Source organism: Cherax quadricarinatus, chromosome 82 (genome assembly GCF_038502225.1).
Source record: "Cherax quadricarinatus isolate ZL_2023a chromosome 82, ASM3850222v1, whole genome shotgun sequence".
Classification (NCBI taxonomy): Eukaryota; Metazoa; Arthropoda; class Malacostraca; order Decapoda; family Parastacidae; genus Cherax; species Cherax quadricarinatus.
In genome coordinates, this window is record NC_091373.1 from 4734151 (window position 1) to 4753363 (window position 19213).

Genomic DNA, 19213 nt, shown 5'->3' on the forward strand with positions numbered 1-19213 from the left:
TTAGTAAAGTATACAGGAGAAGAGGTTACTAACCCCTTGCTCCCGACATTTTTTTTTCTTTCTTTCAACACACCGGCCATATCCCGCTGAGGCGGGGTGGCCCAAAAGGAAAAATGAAAATTTCTTTTTAAATTTAGTAAAGTATACAGGAGAAGAGGTTACTAGCCCCTTGCTCCCGACATTTTTTTTTTTTTTTTTTTTTTTTTTTTTTTGCCTTCATGTAATTCTATTTTAATATTTTACTTCCATATGTCAGAGACTTAATTTACTCTCATACATGTGCTTTGTTGTAGATTATGAAGTATAATTAAGCCAGTTCTTTTTCTTTTTAAACTTAATGTGGCTATTCATATTCAGACGTTCTGTTACTTTTCTTTTTTATTGTATAAGTGTTTTAATAATTTATCATTCTAACAGGGAAGCGGAACAAAAAGGGTCCAGCACTAATGACTAAAATGATGAAGAATCGTAAATTAAAGAGGGCAAAACGAAAATCCACTAGTGAAGGAGCTACAATCAAGCCTGGGGATCAGTTGGTAGTTGAAACACTGATGACCACATCCAAGGCTGATGTTGTTTGGCAGGTAAGTTCTCTCTTTTCTGAATTTGCCTTAATGGAAGCTACCTGAGGGCCTAGTTCTACCATAACATGTAAGAGTGAGAGAGCCAGCAGAAAGCAGGGTTGCCTAAGGCACAATAAGAGAACATTGTGTCAACAATGGTCCAAGGCAACTATACAGTAGGACCCCTGTATCTGTGAGGATACGTTCCAAGGACCTGTCATAGATACCGAAACCGTGGATAGTAGCAAACCCTGTATATAAGTCCTATACATATCAATTATAAAGTTTAATTGATTAATTATGCATGATAAGTAGAGAATTATCACTTTTTCATTAATGGGAAGCACTTCATGGTTTCCCTTAAACTTAGAAGAACTGCCAGCTTTTCTAGTTTTGTGCTTTGGGGCCATTATTATGCAAAATTAAGAGGAGTTTTTGGGTCGCAGTAAACCGTAGATAACTGAAACTGTGGATACTGAATCAGTGGATACGGGGGTTCTGCTGTACTTTTTATTACCAGCAGACATGAGAAACATTGCTGTAACAAGTGCAGAAGCTTTCAAGAGGAAACTGGATTATTACCTCTTTAGTGCCAGGCTATGATGGCTATATGGAGCAAAGGGGCTCCTAACAGCAATAATGTGGTTGAATAGGCAATCAGAGGGTTATTAGCATTGACACATTTATAATATTATGCATGCAGTAATAAATAGAGTCTGCAAAAATAATCCAGACCTGCCTCCATTATAAACAATATAAAGAGGTTTAGATTCACATTGCGTATTTGGTGCTATATTTTATCTGAATGTTTTCTGGGAGAATCATTCTGAGTTAATATAAGAGACTGGAGTTTGTATTGCCTCCCAGTGTGCCTGCATACAACAGTATGCAGGCACAGCAGTATGCAGGCAGGTTGTCACGCTGCAAGGAAGCAGCCCGTCAGGTCAAGTGACTGCAAACTCTCTATGGCTACTGATATATCTCCAGTTTTAAAAATTTCTGGCCAAAACAAAACAGTATTGTCTTTTATTTAAATCTGTGTTAGTAACTTTAGAGTGCACATGAAAAGACTCCTAAAAATCTTATTTTGACATGTGCACTAATAGTGATTATTTTTACCCTTACTACATGCCTAATCTATAATAAAACTTAAAATAGTCATAAATTGAATAGTAAAACATTGCTTATCAAAAGTGTAGAAACACTGTTCTCATCATTGCCAAATTTACCAAGTCTAATGAAGCATTTCTGCACATAAGCAAGTTCATGCTGAATTTTTCCTGGTTTTGGGTATATGCTGTATGGATGGCCATACTCTTGCCACCCAAGTATAAAATTAGTTAAAAACATTCCATGGTATGGGTGGGGTTTGAACCCATGGTGTGTGAATCATAAAACTCCATGCCTCTGTATAAGCCACTCTGTCATCTGGCTATAATAATAACAGTTAATGTATACTGGAATTTTTTTTTTTTTTTTTTTTACTCGCTGGCCGTCTCCCACTGAGGTAGGATGACCCAATAAAGAAGGAACACTCACCTTCCCTCACTCCATCAGTCTTCCTAGATGTGTGCTGACAATACAGCTCAGTTGCCCCTCCAAACTGCAAATATCCTCACCCCTCCTTCAGAGTGTAGGCACTGTACTTCCCATCTCCAGGACTCGAGTCCAACTAATTAGTTTCCCTGAATCCCTTCATCTGTGTTACCTTGCTAACACTCCAATAGCATGTCATGTCATAAAAACCACTTGCCTCCACTCACTAACATGCTCACATGTCTGCTGGAGGTACATGTATTATTATTTTTCCAGGATGGGACCTTGGAGAAATCTATTCTTTCTACTGTGCTGTACCCAATCCACCACTTAGATGATCAAGAATTTTTTCCTGGTGACTTTGTAGTGGAACAAAAAGACTCCATAGATCCTCATGAGTATGGAGTTGTTCAGAAAGTGGATCATGGTGGAAGGACGTCTATTGTTAAGTGGTTCAGAACTTATACTGCTGGAAGTGAACCACAGTAAGTATGGTAATTATATGCTCTTTAGAAATACAGGCAAAAAGAAATAAAAATGCATGGTAAAACTTTCATTGCACTAAATATTTTTATGGCAAGATTTTTGTATATTGTATTTAATGTTTAAAAAAGAGAAATCCAGGTGACATGTGCCATTGTCATCTTAAATTTATCCAATATTTTCAGACCTCTTTTTCTTTGTGAGCAAGAAATGAGTGTGTACGACATGAGGGATCACCCAGACTTTCGTTACCGCCCAGGCTCAGTTGTCATAAGAGTAGCTAACTTTGAAAATGATCAGACTTGCTTCACTGGGCAGGTACTGGACAACTTTCCATCTGGAGAAGTAGGTACAAATAAACTTTTGTGTTTAATTTTGCAACAGAAATTTAATTCCAGTTAACTTCTCTAAATGTTACAGTACTGTATCCTGTTTTATAATAATTAAACTTTCTTTAGTTAGCTGTTAGCATAAACAAGTGTCCTCATTCACTTGAGAATTACATCTATTTAAATGTAATTATTTGGATTTTCAGCAAGATTGGATTCTTCAGGCCCCACTAAAAGTTTCACAGAAGTGTCTGGGTAGAGAAATTTAAAAGGAACTTCCCCTTTCCCCCTATAAAAATGTAAATTTTAGGGTATAGTATTTCCATATGCCAGAATTTTATCCTGACTAGATTTGCAGCATAACCATAGAAAACATTGGGATGTGCATTTTTGGCATACTCTGTGCTGTAGTTGGAGTATGGTTGAGAGCTGAGAAGCATTTAACAAAGTAATGTATAGCAGGAGGTCACTTGCAGGCCAAACATAATAATAATAAGAGGTCTTCCTTTAGTTTGCTTACCATCTTCATAAGCAGACCTTTAGGGTATAGGTAGGTTGGTAGACAGCAACCACCCAGGGAAGTACTACCGTCCTGCCAGATGACTGTGAAACAAAAACCTGTAATTGTTTTGCATGATGGTAGGATTGCTGGTTTCTTTTTCTGTCTCATAAACACGCTAAGATAACAGGGATATCTTGCTACTCCTACTTACACTTTGGTCACACTTCACAGACACGCACATGCATATATATATATACATACATCTAGGTTTTTCTCCTTTTTCTAAATAGCTCTTGTTCTTTTTTATTTCTTCTATTGTCCATGGGGAAGTGGAAAAGAATCTTTCATCCGTAAGCCATGCGTGTCGTATGAGGCGACTAAAATGCCGGGAGCAATGGGCTAGTAACCCCTTCTCCTGTATACAATTACTAAAAAAGAGAAGAAGAAAAACTTTATAAAACTGGGTTGCTTAAATGTGCGTGGATGTAGTGCGGATGACAAGAAACAGATGATTGCTGATGTTATGAATGAAAAGAAGTTGGATGTCCTGGCCCTAAGCGAAACAAAGCTGAAGGGGGTAGGAGAGTTTCAGTGGGGGGAAATAAATGGGATTAAATCTGGAGTATCTGAGAGAGTTAGAGCAAAGGAAGGGGTAGCAGTAATGTTAAATGATCAGTTATGGAAGGAGAAAAGAGAATATGAATGTGTAAATTCAAGAATTATGTGGATTAAAGTAAAGGTTGGATGCGAGAAGTGGGTCATAATAAGCGTGTATGCACCTGGAGAAGAGAGGAATGCAGAGGAGAGAGAGAGATTTTGGGAGATGTTAAGTGAATGTATAGGAGCCTTTGAACCAAGTGAGAGAGTAATTGTGGTAGGGGACTTGAATGCTAAAGTAGGAGAAACTTTTAGAGAGGGTGTGGTAGGTAAGTTTGGGGTGCCAGGTGTAAATGATAATGGGAGCCCTTTGATTGAACTTTGTATAGAAAGGGGTTTAGTTATAGGTAATACATATTTTAAGAAAAAGAGGATAAATAAGTATACACGATATGATGTAGGGCGAAATGACAGTAGTTTGTTGGATTATGTATTGGTAGATAAAAGACTGTTGAGTAGACTTCAGGATGTACATGTTTATAGAGGGGCCACAGATATATCAGATCACTTTCTAGTTGTAGCTACACTGAGAGTAAAAGGTAGATGGGATACAAGGAGAATAGAAGCATCAGGGAAGAGAGAGGTGAAGGTTTATAAACTAAAAGAGGAGGCAGTTAGGGTAAGATATAAACAGCTATTGGAGGATAGATGGGCTAATGAGAGCATAGGCAATGGGGTCGAAGAGGTATGGGGTAGGTTTAAAAATGTAGTGTTAGAGTGTTCAGCAGAAGTTTGTGGTTACAGGAAAGTGGGTGCAGGAGGGAAGAGGAGCGATTGGTGGAATGATGATGTAAAGAGAGTAGTAAGGGAGAAAAAGTTAGCATATGAGAAGTTTTTACAAAGTAGAAGTGATGCAAGGAGGGAAGAGTATATGGAGAAAAAGAGAGAGGTTAAGAGAGTGGTGAAGCAATGTAAAAAGAGAGCAAATGAGAGAGTGGGTGAGATGTTATCAACAAATTTTGTTGAAAATAAGAAAAAGTTTTGGAGTGAGATTAACAAGTTAAGAAAGCCTAGAGAACAAATGGATTTGTCAGTTAAAAATAGGAGAGGAGAGTTATTAAATGGAGAGTTAGAGATATTGGGAAGATGGAGGGAATATTTTGAGGAATTGTTAAATGTTGATGAAGATAGGGAAGCTGTGATTTCGTGTATAGGGCAAGGAGGAATAACATCTTGTAGGAGTGAGGAAGAGCCAGTTGTGAGTGTGGGGGAAGTTCGTGAGGCAGTAGGTAAAATGAAAGGGGGTAAGGCAGCCGGGATTGATGGGATAAAGATAGAAATGTTAAAAGCAGGTGGGGATATAGTTTTGGAGTGGTTGGTGCAATTGTTTAATAAATGTATGGAAGAGGGTAAGGTACCTAGGGATTGGCAGAGAGCATGCATAGTTCCTTTGTATAAAGGCAAAGGGGATAAAAGAGAGTGCAAAAATTATAGGGGGAAAAGTCTGTTGAGTGTACCTGGTAAAGTGTATGGTAGAGTTATAATTGAAAGAATTAAGAGTAAGACGGAGAATAGGATAGCAGATGAACAAGGAGGCTTTAGGAAAGGTAGGGGGTGTGTGGACCAGGTGTTTACAGTGAAACATATAAGTGAACAGTATTTAGATAAGGCTAAAGAGGTCTTTGTGGCATTTATGGATTTGGAAAAGGCGTATGACAGGGTGGATAGGGGGGCAATGTGGCAGATGTTGCAAGTGTATGGTGTAGGAGGTAGGTACTGAAAGCAGTGAAGAGTTTTTACGAGGATAGTGAGGCTCAAGTTAGAGTATGTAGGAAAGAGGGAAATTTTTTCCCAGTAAAAGTAGGCCTTAGACAAGGATGTGTGATGTCACCGTGGTTGTTTAATATATTTATAGATGGGGTTGTAAGAGAAGTAAATGCGAGGGTCTTGGCAAGAGGCGTGGAGTTAAAAGATAAAGAATCACACACAAAGTGGGAGTTGTCACAGCTGCTCTTTGCTGATGACACTGTGCTCTTGGGAGATTCTGAAGAGAAGTTGCAGAGATTGGTGGATGAATTTGGTAGGGTGTGCAAAAGAAGAAAATTAAAGGTGAATACAGGAAAGAGTAAGGTTATGAGGATAACAAAAAGATTAGGTGATGAAAGATTGAATATCAGATTGGAGGGAGAGAGTATGGAGGAGGTGAACGTATTCAGATATTTGGGAGTGGACGTGTCAGCGGATGGGTCTATGAAAGATGAGGTGAATCATAGAATTGATGAGGGAAAAAGAGTGAGTGGTGCACTTAGGAGTCTGTGGAGACAAAGAACTTTGTCCTTGGAGGCAAAGAGGGGAATGTATGAGAGTATAGTTTTACCAACGCTCTTATATGGGTGTGAAGCGTGGGTGATGAATGTTGCAGCGAGGAGAAGGCTGGAGGCAGTGGAGATGTCATGTCTGAGGGCAATGTGTGGTGTGAATATAATGCAGAGAATTCGTAGTTTGGAAGTTAGGAGGAGGTGCGGGATTACCAAAACTGTTGTCCAGAGGGCTGAGGAAGGGTTGTTGAGGTGGTTCGGACATGTAGAGAGAATGGAGCGAAACAGAATGACTTCAAGAGTGTATCAGTCTGTAGTGGAAGGAAGGCGGGGTAGGGGTCGGCCTAGGAAGGGTTGGAGGGAGGGGGTAAAGGAGGTTTTGTGTGCGAGGGGCTTGGACTTCCAGCAGGCATGCGTGAGCGTGTTTGATAGGAGTGAATGGAGACAAATGGTTTTTAATACTTGACGTGCTGTTGGAGTGTGAGCAAAGTAACATTTATGAAGGGATTCAGGGAAACCGGCAGGCCGGACTTGAGTCCTGGAGATGGGAAGTACAGTGCCTGCACTCTGAAGGAGGGGTGTTAATGTTGCAGTTTAAAAACTGTAGTGTAAAGCACCCTTCTGGCAAGACAGTGATGGAGTGAATGATGGTGAAAGTTTTTCTTTTTCGGGCCACCCTGCCTTGGTGGGAATCGGCCGGTGTGATAATAAAAAAAAATAATAATAAAATAAGTACTATACTTATTAGTCATATCATAAATTGAAAATTTTTAAAAATATAAGTTCACTATTTGCTCTATCAGCTTCTATCATACTTCTTTCCTGCAATATTTGAAAATTTCCAAGATTGGACTCAACTTCAGGCTTCCTGCTCTGTATTTGTTTTACTGGGTTTTTGTCTTGCTGAAACCATCTATTTCTCTTTTCCTTGGGTCATCTTCAGGAGATAATTCAACTCAAACTTGATGAAGTGATTGTGAAATTCTTTGTCAGAAGAAGGGTTGATGTTATATTTTTTTTTTTTTTTTTCAACAAGTCGGTCGTCTCCCACCGAGGCAGGGTGACCCAAAAAAGAAAGAAAATCCCCAGAAAGAAAATACTTTCATCATCATTCAACACTTTCACCACACTCACACATTATCACTGCTTTTGCAGAGGTGCTCAGAATACAACAGTTTAGAAGCATTGTACAGTTTAGAAGCATTGTACTTCCCATTTCCAAGACTCAAGTCCGACTATATGAAAATAACCGGTTTCCCTGAATCCCTTCACTAAATATTACCCTGCTCACACTCCAACAGATCGTCAGGTCCCAAGTATCATTCGTCTCCATTCACTCCTATCTAACACGCTCATGCACGTGTTTTGTGAAGTGCTAAACCGTCATGGGTCATTCAGCACAGAGTAATGGAGGATCGATCCTTTATCTGCTAAGTTGGAGACAGACTTGACTCTTGCAGGTATCTTTTTCCTTAAGAAGAGTCAAGATATTCAGATTTAGATATTTGCAAAAAAGTTACAATAGCCATAGATAAGAAAATACTATAAGCATAATGCACATAGTAATATGCTAAAAACCCATTTTATGCCTAGAATTTTGGGCAAGACTTAACTTAATAATAATAGTTATACAGTATTTAGAATGTTCAATGAAATAAAAGCAAATGGATAGGACAAGGTTTATTTGTATGAATAGAACAAAAAATACTAAATTTAGAAAATGGTATTATGAGGAAGGATTTTTTTTTTTTTTAACATGCTGGCCATCTCTCATCGAGGTAGGGTGACCAAAAAAAGACAGCAACCACCCAGGGAGGTCCTCCTGTCCTGCCAGATGAGTGTAAGACAGAAACCTGTAATTGTTTTATACAATGGTAGGAATACTGATGTCTTTTTTCTCAAAACCACACAAGATAACAGGTATATCTTGTTACTTTTACTTGCACTTAGGTCACACTTCATGTGCGTGTTCATGCTTATATTATTTCCTTTCATTTCCATTGGGAAGTGGAATAAGAATCTTTCCTCCGTAAGCCATGCAAGGTAGGAAATGTAATAATTCAATTACAGAAATGGAGATTTTTAATATAGTATCGGATTTAGCTATAGTGCTTTGTTAGGTTGTTCAGAGTTTATATTTTTAATTTCTTAAAAAAATTATCATCTGTTGATAAAAATAATATCTTTATTGCAGGTCAGTGTTTGGTGGGTAGATGGACGGAAATCAGTGTGTTATCCACAAGATCTTTATAAGGTTGGAGAATACGACTCAGATGAAGGAGAATTGTGGGATGACACTGCCTCTGATGAATCCTGGGAAACTGAAAGTGAACATTCAGTTATTGCTGAGTAAGTTTTATTCATATTGTTATTCATCTATTTTTAAAAGTATTTTTGGGGAAGTGGAACAGAATTCTTCCTCCGTAAGCCATGCATGTTGTAAGAGGTGATTAAAATGCTGTGAGCAAGGGGCTAGTAACCCTTTCTCCTGTATACATTACTAAAGTTAAAAAGAGAAACTTGTTTTTCTTTTTGGGGCACCCTGCTTCAGTAGGATATGGCTGGTTTGTTGAAAGAAAGAATACAGTGTGTATGAATGAATGATTTTAATAACCCATGCAGTTTAGAGTTAGCTATAGCAAAATAGGATGAATTAGAGGGTGTATAAATCTGTAGTGGAGGGAAGACAGGGTAAGGGTTGTCCTAGGAAAAGATGGAGGGAGGGGGGTAAATGAGGTTTTGTGTGCAAGGGGCCTAGACATACAGCAGGCATATGTGAGCATGTTAGATAGGGGTAAGTGAAGACAACTGGTTTTTGGGACTTGACAAGCTTTTGCAGTGTGAGCAAAATAATATTTTGTTGAGGGATTATAGGAAACCGGTTAGCTGGACTTGAGTCCTGGAGGTGGGAAGTATAATGCCTGCACTTTAAAGGAGGGGTTTGGAATATTTGCTGTGTAGAAGGACATCTAAATTGTCATATCTGCACACCTATGGCAAGACAGTGATAGTGTACATGCAGTGTTGGGTTTAAAAATGGCATTTGTTAAACATTTTGTATTCATTTTTTGTATTGTGTATTATTTTGTTACTACATATTATTAACCTGTAGAATGTCAAAAACAGAGAAAGTGAAAGTGAAAGTGAAGGATTACTTAAGACAAGATTGGTGGCAAATATTGAAAAGGCGCGTATAGCTATGAGTCGCCTTGAAGAAATTTTCACACAAAACCCAGCTCTTCAAACTACAGCTGTCATGAAGCAACTACTGGACTGCTACAAAGAGTGCAGGTAGGAAAAATGAAAATTAAGTTTCATTTATTAATTTGATACATAACTTGTCATTTCATTTATTTAATTTTCATTTGCCCTTTTTTTTTTATCTTGAGGAATTTTCCTTCCTCAAGGCTGTATTTAGAATTCTCCTCTTACATCTCAACAAATTTCATTTGCTTAAGACTTGAAAGAAAATTCAAAATACATTTAATATACCGTATATTATTGGCCATAAGTCGCATTCAGCCATAAGAGACGGGTGTTTTTTATCTCGGGTAATCATATTTTTGCTTAACCTCTCATAAGATGCTGGGGTTATATTTTCAGGCCTCACAGATAAAAGTAAATTTTTTTTTTTTGTATTGTCAATAAATGCAGTGTTTTTATATCCCATGAGCTCAGTATTAAGTCATTGCTAGGCAAATTCTTCTCAGATTTAACCCTTTCCACTTGTATATTTATTCCACTAATCTACACTATTATTATATATAGGAGGAGAGCATTAAACCCATAGGAGTTATTCAGAGCCAGGCATTTATAAAGTGGAGTTACTAAACATATTATCAAGGGGGCTGTGGAGGGGTTGTTGAGATGCTTTTGTTGTTTAGAGAGGATGGAGCAAATTAGATTGAGTTGGATTGTGTCTAAATCTGTTGTGGAGGGAAGGCTCGGTAAGGGGTCATCCTAGGAATGGATGGAGGAAGGGGGGTAAAGAGGGTTTTGTGTGCAAGGGGCTGGAGGTGGGAAGAACAATGCCTGCACTCTAAAAGAGGGGTTTGGGATATTTGTTGTTTAGAGGGACATCTAAACTATTGTATCTGCATGCCTCTGGCAAGATGTTGATAATGTAAATGATGGTGAAAGGGCTTATTTTTCAGGTCACCCTGCCTTGGACAGACACGGCGAACATGTTAAAAAGAAAAAATAATGTGCTACAAATATCTAGCCAAGACAGGACTTGCTGCAGTGGGTTTTAGTTGGGCAAATTTAAATTTAGAAAGGATATGGGAAATCGCTTGTTTGGTGATAGTCGTGGATGAGTGGAACAAGGTCCTGAGTAGTGTTGGAAAAACATTCTCTACCATTTCAGAAGATTGTTGTTTTTGTTAAAAAATGGAGACACTGAGCACTTTTAATTTCAGGATATGAGCAATGTGTGGTGTAAATATTAGGCAGAAAATTCGGAGTGTGGAAATTAGGAGAAGGTGAGGAGTTAATAAAAGTATTAGTCAGAGGGCTGAAGAGGGTTTGTTGAGGTGTTTTAGTCATTTTGAGAGAATGGATCAAAGTAGAATGACATGAAGAGCATATAAATCTGTAGGGGAAGGAAGGCAGGGTAGGGGTCATCCTTGAAAAGGTTGGAGGGAGAGGGTAAAGGAGGTGTTGTGGGCGAGGGGTTTGGACTTCCAGCAAGCGTGTGTGAGCGTGTTAGATAGGAGTGAATGGAGACAAATGGTATTTGGGACCTGACAAGCTGTTGGAGTGTGAGCAGGGTAATATTTAGTGAAGGGATTCAGGGAAACCGGTTATTTTATATAACCGGATTTGAGTCCTGGATATGGGAAGTACAATGCCTGCACTCTAAAGGAGGGGTTTTGGGATATTATCAGTTTGGAGAGATATATTGTGTATTTTTATAATAATAATAATAATAATTTTATTTCTTTGTAAAGGTTACAATGTGTAATTACAATTTTGATTTGCTAAGTACAAAGATAGCCACTATCATGCTGAGGCATTTTGGGCAAACTAATCCTAATACATTGTAACTAATTAAAACTAGAGAAGATAATAATACATAGTAATTATTACTTAAAACTAAACATAGAATAGTGGTTAGCTGCTTTACAATCTTGTTTGGACCTAATAAATCTTAGGTATACTTAGTACAGTACGTATATGCTTCTGAACTGTTGTATTCTGGGCACCTCTGCAAAAACAGTTATTTTGTGTGAGTGAGGTGAAAGTGTTGAATGATGATGAAAGTGGTTTCTTTTTGGAGATTTTCTTTCTTTTTGGGTCACCCTGCCTCGGTGGGAGACAGCCGACTTGTTGAAAAAAAAAAATTCCAAATATGTAGTTCTAACTGATAAGAGAGATAGGAAAAAGTTATTTATGAGGTAGACAGTCATTAGTGTAAAGGAAAGATCAAAGGTGAGTAAATTAGGTAAGATTGAGAGGGTCAGATATTGTCACTGTAGCTGTGGTTCAACTTGTAAAAACCAAAATGGCATACAAAGATATTTTCGTTTTTCAAACTCCATCTTCTTACGAAATATATTCAACTTTCGTATTTTTTCAGATACATGGACAAGTTGATGGGAACTAGCTTCTTCCATGAAAGCAATTTCCAGGGCCTAATAGAGAAAGTTCGTGAGCGTGGAAAGGCATCAACTACCCAGAGAATGACAGAACAGATCAACCGTTTATTTTCAACATCAGACACCGAAGCTGGTCCACTCAGTTCCCCAGTAAACTGTGAAGAGGTCAAACCTGATTCAGGAAAATATGACTGTTCAAAACATGATTTAGCAAAATCTAATAAAGGAAATCCCAGCAACAAAGATGCCAAGAATAGTAAGGAGTGTGGGGACTCGTGTAATGCAGACAGTGATATCATGTCATCAAAAAATGCTATACTTAGCAGTTCTGCAACTTTGTCGGAAAATTTGGCAAATCTCAGCTTGTCTCAAAGGTTTGTATATTTTTTGTATTTTTTCTGACATGCCGGCCAACTTCCACTGAGGTAGGGGGACCCGATGAAGAAGAAATGCTTTCACTATCACTCACTCCTTCACAGTTTTGCCAGAGGAGCGCTGATACTGTAGTTCAGAGTTGCAAATATCCCCACCCCTCCTTCAGAGTGCAGGCACTGTATTTACCACCTCCAGGACTCAGGTCCAGCTAACTGATTGAAATATTTATTCTGAAAATACCAAACACCAAAGAGGCAAATGAATTATTTTTAGGTAGATGAATGGTTCAGTACCCAAAAGTATCAAAAGTACTTTTATTGCATACTGATGATTTTTTTTTTCCATGTGACTAAACTTCAATAACCAGATTTTTAAGATACTGAAGCAAGTTTGATATATGCCATTTAATACATCAAGCCATCATCCTCACTCCATCATTGATGCTTACATAGATTTTTCTTTCACATCTGTTCATTGGGTGTACCAAACCTGCATTTTGTCATCTCGTGTACAGACGACTAACTCTGCTGTGCTTTTTCTTTTTTTTTTCTTTGTAGCCACCCAGCATGTTATGATAGATTACTCAGTTTACCTTAGAACATGTTATCTTTATTTTAATTATCTTTGTTTTCTTGACATCCTGCTATGTTTATAATGTTAACCATTGGAAAGTGCTGTCTTTAACAATAATACTTTCCATGGCTTTATTAAATAATCATTACCACATTCTTGTCATCTTGCCATACTCCCTGATTACTTTGTAATTACCTTTTTGGTCTTGTAGTGAGTGTACTCTTGATCCCTCATCTTTTGACTGACCGACAAGAATTGGTCATGTGTCTTACATCTGCTGCTATTTTCTTAAAATATAAGAGCACAAGAATGGAGGAACACCACACCAGGTCTGCTGGGCCATGCTTGGCAGATCCTCTGTAAATCCAAACCCTTATCATTTGTATTCTTATCCAACCTGTTTTTAAGGCTACTCAAGGGTTTAACATTAGTGACCTTGCTTGGCAGTTTGTTCCACTCATTGATAACACTTTTGCCAAACAAATTCTTTCTTCTGTCTTTTCTAAATCTAATTTTATCCAACCTAAATCCATTACTTTGAGTTCTTTCTGTGTTGGATATCCTTGGTATACTATTTCTCCTTTATTAATGCTTGTCATCTTGTATACTTCAATCAAGTCTCTCCTTATTCTTCATCTTTCATAAGTGTGAGATGAGTGCTTTCACTCTGTCTTTGAAGGTAAAAAAGATTCCTTATGCAGTGGATTAAATTTGTCGTCTTTCTCTGTACATTCTTCAATGCATTTAGTATATCTATTTTGTAGTGAGGAGACCAGAACTGACTTGCATAATCTAAGCGAAGTCTTATTAATGATGTATGGAGTTACAGAATATCTTTTGAACTCTTGTTACTTGTATATACTTTTTGATATAAATGAAAGTAGTCCTAGTCTTATTATGCATGCTAGCCCCTGATGAATGAGACACTTGGGCAACATATGGGAATCTTTATTGAGGAAACTTTTTGCCACATAGTGTGTTCATCAGTCCAATACAAAGAAGAAAGGTGTAAGGAGAGGAGGAATTTGAGGTAATCAATCTCAGCCTGGAATTGATGTGTTCATTCCATCAATCCTTGATACAAGGACTTCTTCAACACTTGTTCAGCCTTTGGATGAAGATCTACTTACACTAGTGGATGGCTGCACTGTGACTCCACCTACTCCTGCTTTGACTCACCTGACTACAGTATATAAACCACTTCTCTGGCCATAAGCTGTACTTTTTTCAAGATTGATGGACTGAACACATCAATTCTAGGCTGAGGGACTTATTACCTCAAACTCCTCCTCTCCTTACACTGTTCCTCTTTGTATTTGATGAAGCCACTGTGTGGCTTTCCTCAGTAAAGATTCCCATATGTTGCACGAGTGTCTCATTCTTCAACTTGTCGGTTTTCAAAACTATTTTTTGTATGCTAGCCCCTGCTGTCTTGGCTTCAGATTTCTGATTACCATAGCTTTCAGGTCTTTCATATTCTGTATGATTAGGTACTACACCTAATTTATAAGCATGAGGATGATTTTCATTCCCAAGAATTAGGACTCGGTACTTCTCCATATTGAACCTCATCTGCTGTGAATCTATTATTCGACCTAAAGTGGACCCTCAAATTTCATCATCCCTTTTCTGTATGTAAAACTATAGTTTTATTTATTTATTATCACACTGGCCGATTCCCACCAAGGCAGGGTGGCCCGAAAAAGAAAAACTTTCACCATCATTTACTCCATCACTGTCTTGCCAGAAGGGTGCTTTACACTACAGTTTTTAAACTGCAACATTAACACCCCTCCTTCAGAGTGCAGGCACTGTACTTCCCATCTCCAGGACTGAAGTCCGGCCTGCCGGTTTCCCTGAACCCCTTCATAAATGTTACTTTGCTCACACTCCAACAGCACGTCAAGTATTAAAAACCATTCGTCTCCATTCACTTCTATCAAACACGCTCACACACGCCTGCTGGAAGTCCAAGCCCCTCGCACACAAAACCTCCTTTACCCCCTCCCTCCAACCTTTCCTAGGCCGACCCCTACCTCGCCTTCCTTCCACTACAGACTGATACACTCTTGAAGTCATTCTGTTTCGCTCCATTCTCTCTACATGTCCAAACCACCTCAACAACCCTTCCTCAGCCCTCTGGACAACAGTTTTGGTAATCCCGCACCTCCTCCTAACTTCCAAACTACGAATTCTCTGCATTATATTCACACCACACATTGCCCTCAGACGTGACATCTCCACTGCCTCCAGCCTTCTCCTCACTGCAACATTCATCACCCATGCTTCACACCCATATAAGAGCGTTGGTAAAACTATACTCTCATACATTCCCCTCTTTACCTCCAAGGACAAAGTTCTTTGTCTCCACAGACTCCTAAGTGCACCACTCACCCTTTTCCCCTCATCAATTCTATGATTCACCTCATCCTTCATTGACCCATCCGCTGACACGTCCACTCCCAAATATCTGAATACATTCACCTCCTCCATACTCTCTCCCTCCAATCTGATATCCAATCTTTCATCACCTAATCTTTTTGTTATCCTCATAACCTTACTCTTTCCTGTATTCACTTTTAATTTTCTTCTTTTGCAAACCCTACCAAATTCATCCACCAATCTCTGCAACTTCTCTTCAGAATCTCCCAAGAGCACATTGTCATCAGCAAAGAGCAACTGTGATAACTCCCACTTTATGTGTGATTCTTTATCTTTTAACTCCACGCCTCTTGCCAAGACCCTCGCATTTACTTCTCTTACAACCCCATCTATAAATATATTAAACAACCACGGTGACATCACACATCCTTGTCTAAGGCCTACATTTACTGGGAAATAATTTCCCTCTTTCCTACATACTCTAATTGGAGCCTCACTATCCTCGTAAAAACTCTTCACTGCTTTCAGTAACCTACCTCCTACACCATACACCTGCAACATCTGCCACATTGCCCCCCTATAGTTTTTTTTTTTTTTTTTTTTTTAAACAAGTCGGTCGTCTCCCACTGAGGCAGGGTGACCCAAAAAAGAAAGAAAATCCCCAAAAAGAAAATACTTTCATCATCATTCAACACTTTCACCAAACTCACACATTATCACTGCTTTTGCAGAGGTGCTCAGAATACAACAGTTTAGAAGCATATACGTATAAAGATACACAATATATCCCTCCAAACTGCCAATATCCCAAACCACTCCTTTAAAGTGCAGGCATTGTACTTCCCATTTCCAGGACTCAAGTCCGACTATATGAAAATAACCGGTTTCCCTGAATCCCTTGACTAAATATTACCCTGCTCACACTCCAACAGATCGTCAGGTCCCAAGTATCATTCGTCTCCATTCACTCCTATCTAACACGCTCATGCACGCTTGCTGGAAGTTCAAGCCCCTCGCCCACAAAACCTCCTTTACCCCCTCTTTCCAACCCTTTCGAGGACGACCCCTACCCCTCTTTCCTTCCCCTATAGATTTATATGCTTTCCATGTCATTCTACTTTGATCCATTCTCTCTAAATGACCAAACCACCTCAACAACCCCTCTTCTGCCCTCTGACTAATGCTTTTATTAACTCCACACCTTCTCCTAATTTCCACACTCCGAATTTTCTGCATAATATTTACACCACACATTGCCCTTAGACAGGACATCTCCACTGCCTCCAACCGTCTCCTCGCTGCTGCATTTACCACCCAAGCTTCACATCCATATAAGAGTGTTGGTACTACTATACTTTCATACATTCCCTTCTTTGCCTCCATAGATAACGTTTTTTGACTCCACATATACCTCAACACACCACTCACCTTTTTTCCCTCATCAATTCTATGATTAACCTCATAGTTATTCTCTATAAAATGTATTGTATTTTTGTCTTCAGTGAATTTACTCGTGTTGCTTTCTCTTCTTTTGTCACATTCATTAATGTAAATTATGAACTACAAAGGGGCCAAAACTGATCATAGTGGAATGCTGTTTGAGACTGGTCACCATTTTGATTTCATCCCATTGTACTCTTAACATAATATGTAGTACAGAACATCACTTGGGCTTAATGCTGACTTATTCACTCAGATGCACAAGAGGGTAACCATTTAGCTGTTAAAAATTGAAATTCAGTAGGGTAATTTACACTATTACTCTAAGTATATGCATCTCTACACTTTATCTCCGTATGTACTGTAATAACCTGACCATTAACTCAGTATTTTTTTCAGCAAAGCCAACAAATCTGAAAAGTTACTGGATGGAGGACGAAGTAGGGGAGGAGAACTACGCCACAAGAGGATGAGTGAAACTGATATGACGCTCCATGAGAAGACATATTCGGACTCACGTTTAAAGGATTCAAAAAGTTGCAATGATCTTAAGGTAGGCTGTCTTAAAAACTGATATGCATAGCTGAGTTTTCTTGTCATTTTTATATTTTGCCTTATTTTATACTTCTATTAAATTCCCCATGTCATAATGTGCAGTACACTTACCGTGGTTTTTACTTCTGCCTGTGTACAAGTCTTAATGTCAGCCAGGCTGGTGCATGAGAACCCCAAGCAAACATTTAGTTTTTAGTAGTGTACTTCTATTTTTACATGGACATTTTTTTTTCAGTGGAAGAAACAGACATACAGTGCTCATCATTAAAGTACATTGGATTCCCTCTAAAATCACAGCCATTCCTTAACTGTCTAAGAAGTGATTAACTCACATTCTTCAGGATTTCATGGGGCAAATTTCTCCATGACTTGCAGATGGCATCCTAAAGCTATGGGAGTGAGCTGATATCCTTTCCCATGTAGATCCCTCATAGGTTCTCAACGGGGTTCACATTTGAGTTTCCTGGCTAGTCGTCAAAGAAGGGCACTGCACAGTCACAAAGTCATTTAACAACTGATTTTGCAGTGTGGCAAGGAGCATTTTTTTTTTTCAATAACAACCTGCACCACACTTTAGTAAAAGATTTGGGCATAAGGTAACAAACCATTACTAGGTACTTTAGTATAGTTAACATTAGTGGCAACTTATTACTGGGCTTCCCTGGATGTGCTTTGGGAGTGTGATCAGGATAATATTTTTGACGGAATTCAGGGAAACTGATTAACCGGACTTGAGTTCTTGAGGAGGGAAGTACAATACCTACACTTTAAAGGAGGAGTTTGGGATATTTGCTGTTTGAAGTGACATCTGAACTGTTGTATCTTTGTGCCTCTGCAAAGACAGTGATTGTGTGTGAATGATGGTGAAAGTGTTGCATGTTGGTAAAAGTTTTTTTTTTTTTGGGGGGGTCACCCTGCCTAGGTAGGAGATGGCCAGCCTGTTGAAAAAAAAAATAATGAACATTGTCCTAAAGGAATTGACACAACGAGGTCCTCACTGGATGCTCACACACATTGTTGGATTTTATTGTTGCCTTCGTTTGATGGCCTGCCTTATGTAATCCAGTGGTCTCTGCAGTTCTCTTTCATGTCAGCAACTTATTCCTGCCCATATTACTTTGTCTATAGTAAAAAATGTCTGATGAATTCGGTCCTTTAGACCACATGGTGCAGGGGGGACCACAGACATGAATCTGTCCACCACACAAACCTAGAAGATACTCAGGAAATCCTGAGATGTTTCGCTACAAGTTGCCAGGCCAGTATAACTCAGTTTGTCTCATCAACAAATGTATGAGAGTGTAGGGTATTACTTTGAACATTAAATTGTCTGGTGTCTTCTACCTGCTGTACTTTTAATGAACACTGTACAGTACACCCTTGTATAACAGGTTACTCAGTGTATTTTTATTGCAGAATATTTCATTATTCATGGAGGCAAAGAAGGGAATGTATGAGAGTATAATAGTGTCAACACACTTGTGTGTGAAGCATGGGTTGTAAATGTTGAGGCAAGGAGGAGGCTGGAGACAGGGAAGTTGTCATGTCTAAGGGTAATGTGTGGTTAGAGTGACTTCGTTAGTAGCTATACAACTGTACATCATAGGTCACCGGTTCAAATCCAGTTCAAAGGAAATGTTTTGGGAAATATCCCTTAGCCTATTCTTGCTGTTCCTGCAGTCACATTAAAAGAAAGTCAAAACAACACAAAGACAGTGTAGTACTTGTGTAATTATGGTTGATGGATAATTACACTTTGAAACAAATCAGATATGATGAAACACCATTATTTTTAGTTTTCATAGCTATACAGTAGTCCTCCCATATCTGCGGGGGATACATTCAAGACCTACCATGGTTACCTGAAACCATGGATAGCGGCGAACCTTATACATAATTCGTTTTTTGTTCACATACGTAGCTATGATAAAGTTTAATTAGATAAATTACACACAATATGTTG

At 38.7% G+C, this 19213-nt stretch overlaps 1 protein-coding gene across 7 annotated transcripts in view; it reads left to right on the plus strand.

The window, feature by feature from the left end:
• The window catches only part of LOC128702873 ((E3-independent) E2 ubiquitin-conjugating enzyme UBE2O), a 171543-nt gene that overhangs the window by 76538 nt on the left and 75792 nt on the right, over positions 1-19213 (plus strand). For all 7 annotated transcript variants that reach the window (XM_070102546.1, XM_070102549.1, XM_070102548.1 and 4 more), the window contains 7 exons: positions 418-584; positions 2376-2584; positions 2768-2927; positions 8523-8677; positions 9455-9619; positions 11907-12299; positions 17095-17248. In XM_070102546.1, coding sequence (XP_069958647.1) covers positions 418-584; positions 2376-2584; positions 2768-2927; positions 8523-8677; positions 9455-9619; positions 11907-12299; positions 17095-17248 — 1403 coding nt within the window. The remainder of the gene's footprint in view (positions 1-417; positions 585-2375; positions 2585-2767; positions 2928-8522; positions 8678-9454; positions 9620-11906; positions 12300-17094; positions 17249-19213) is intronic.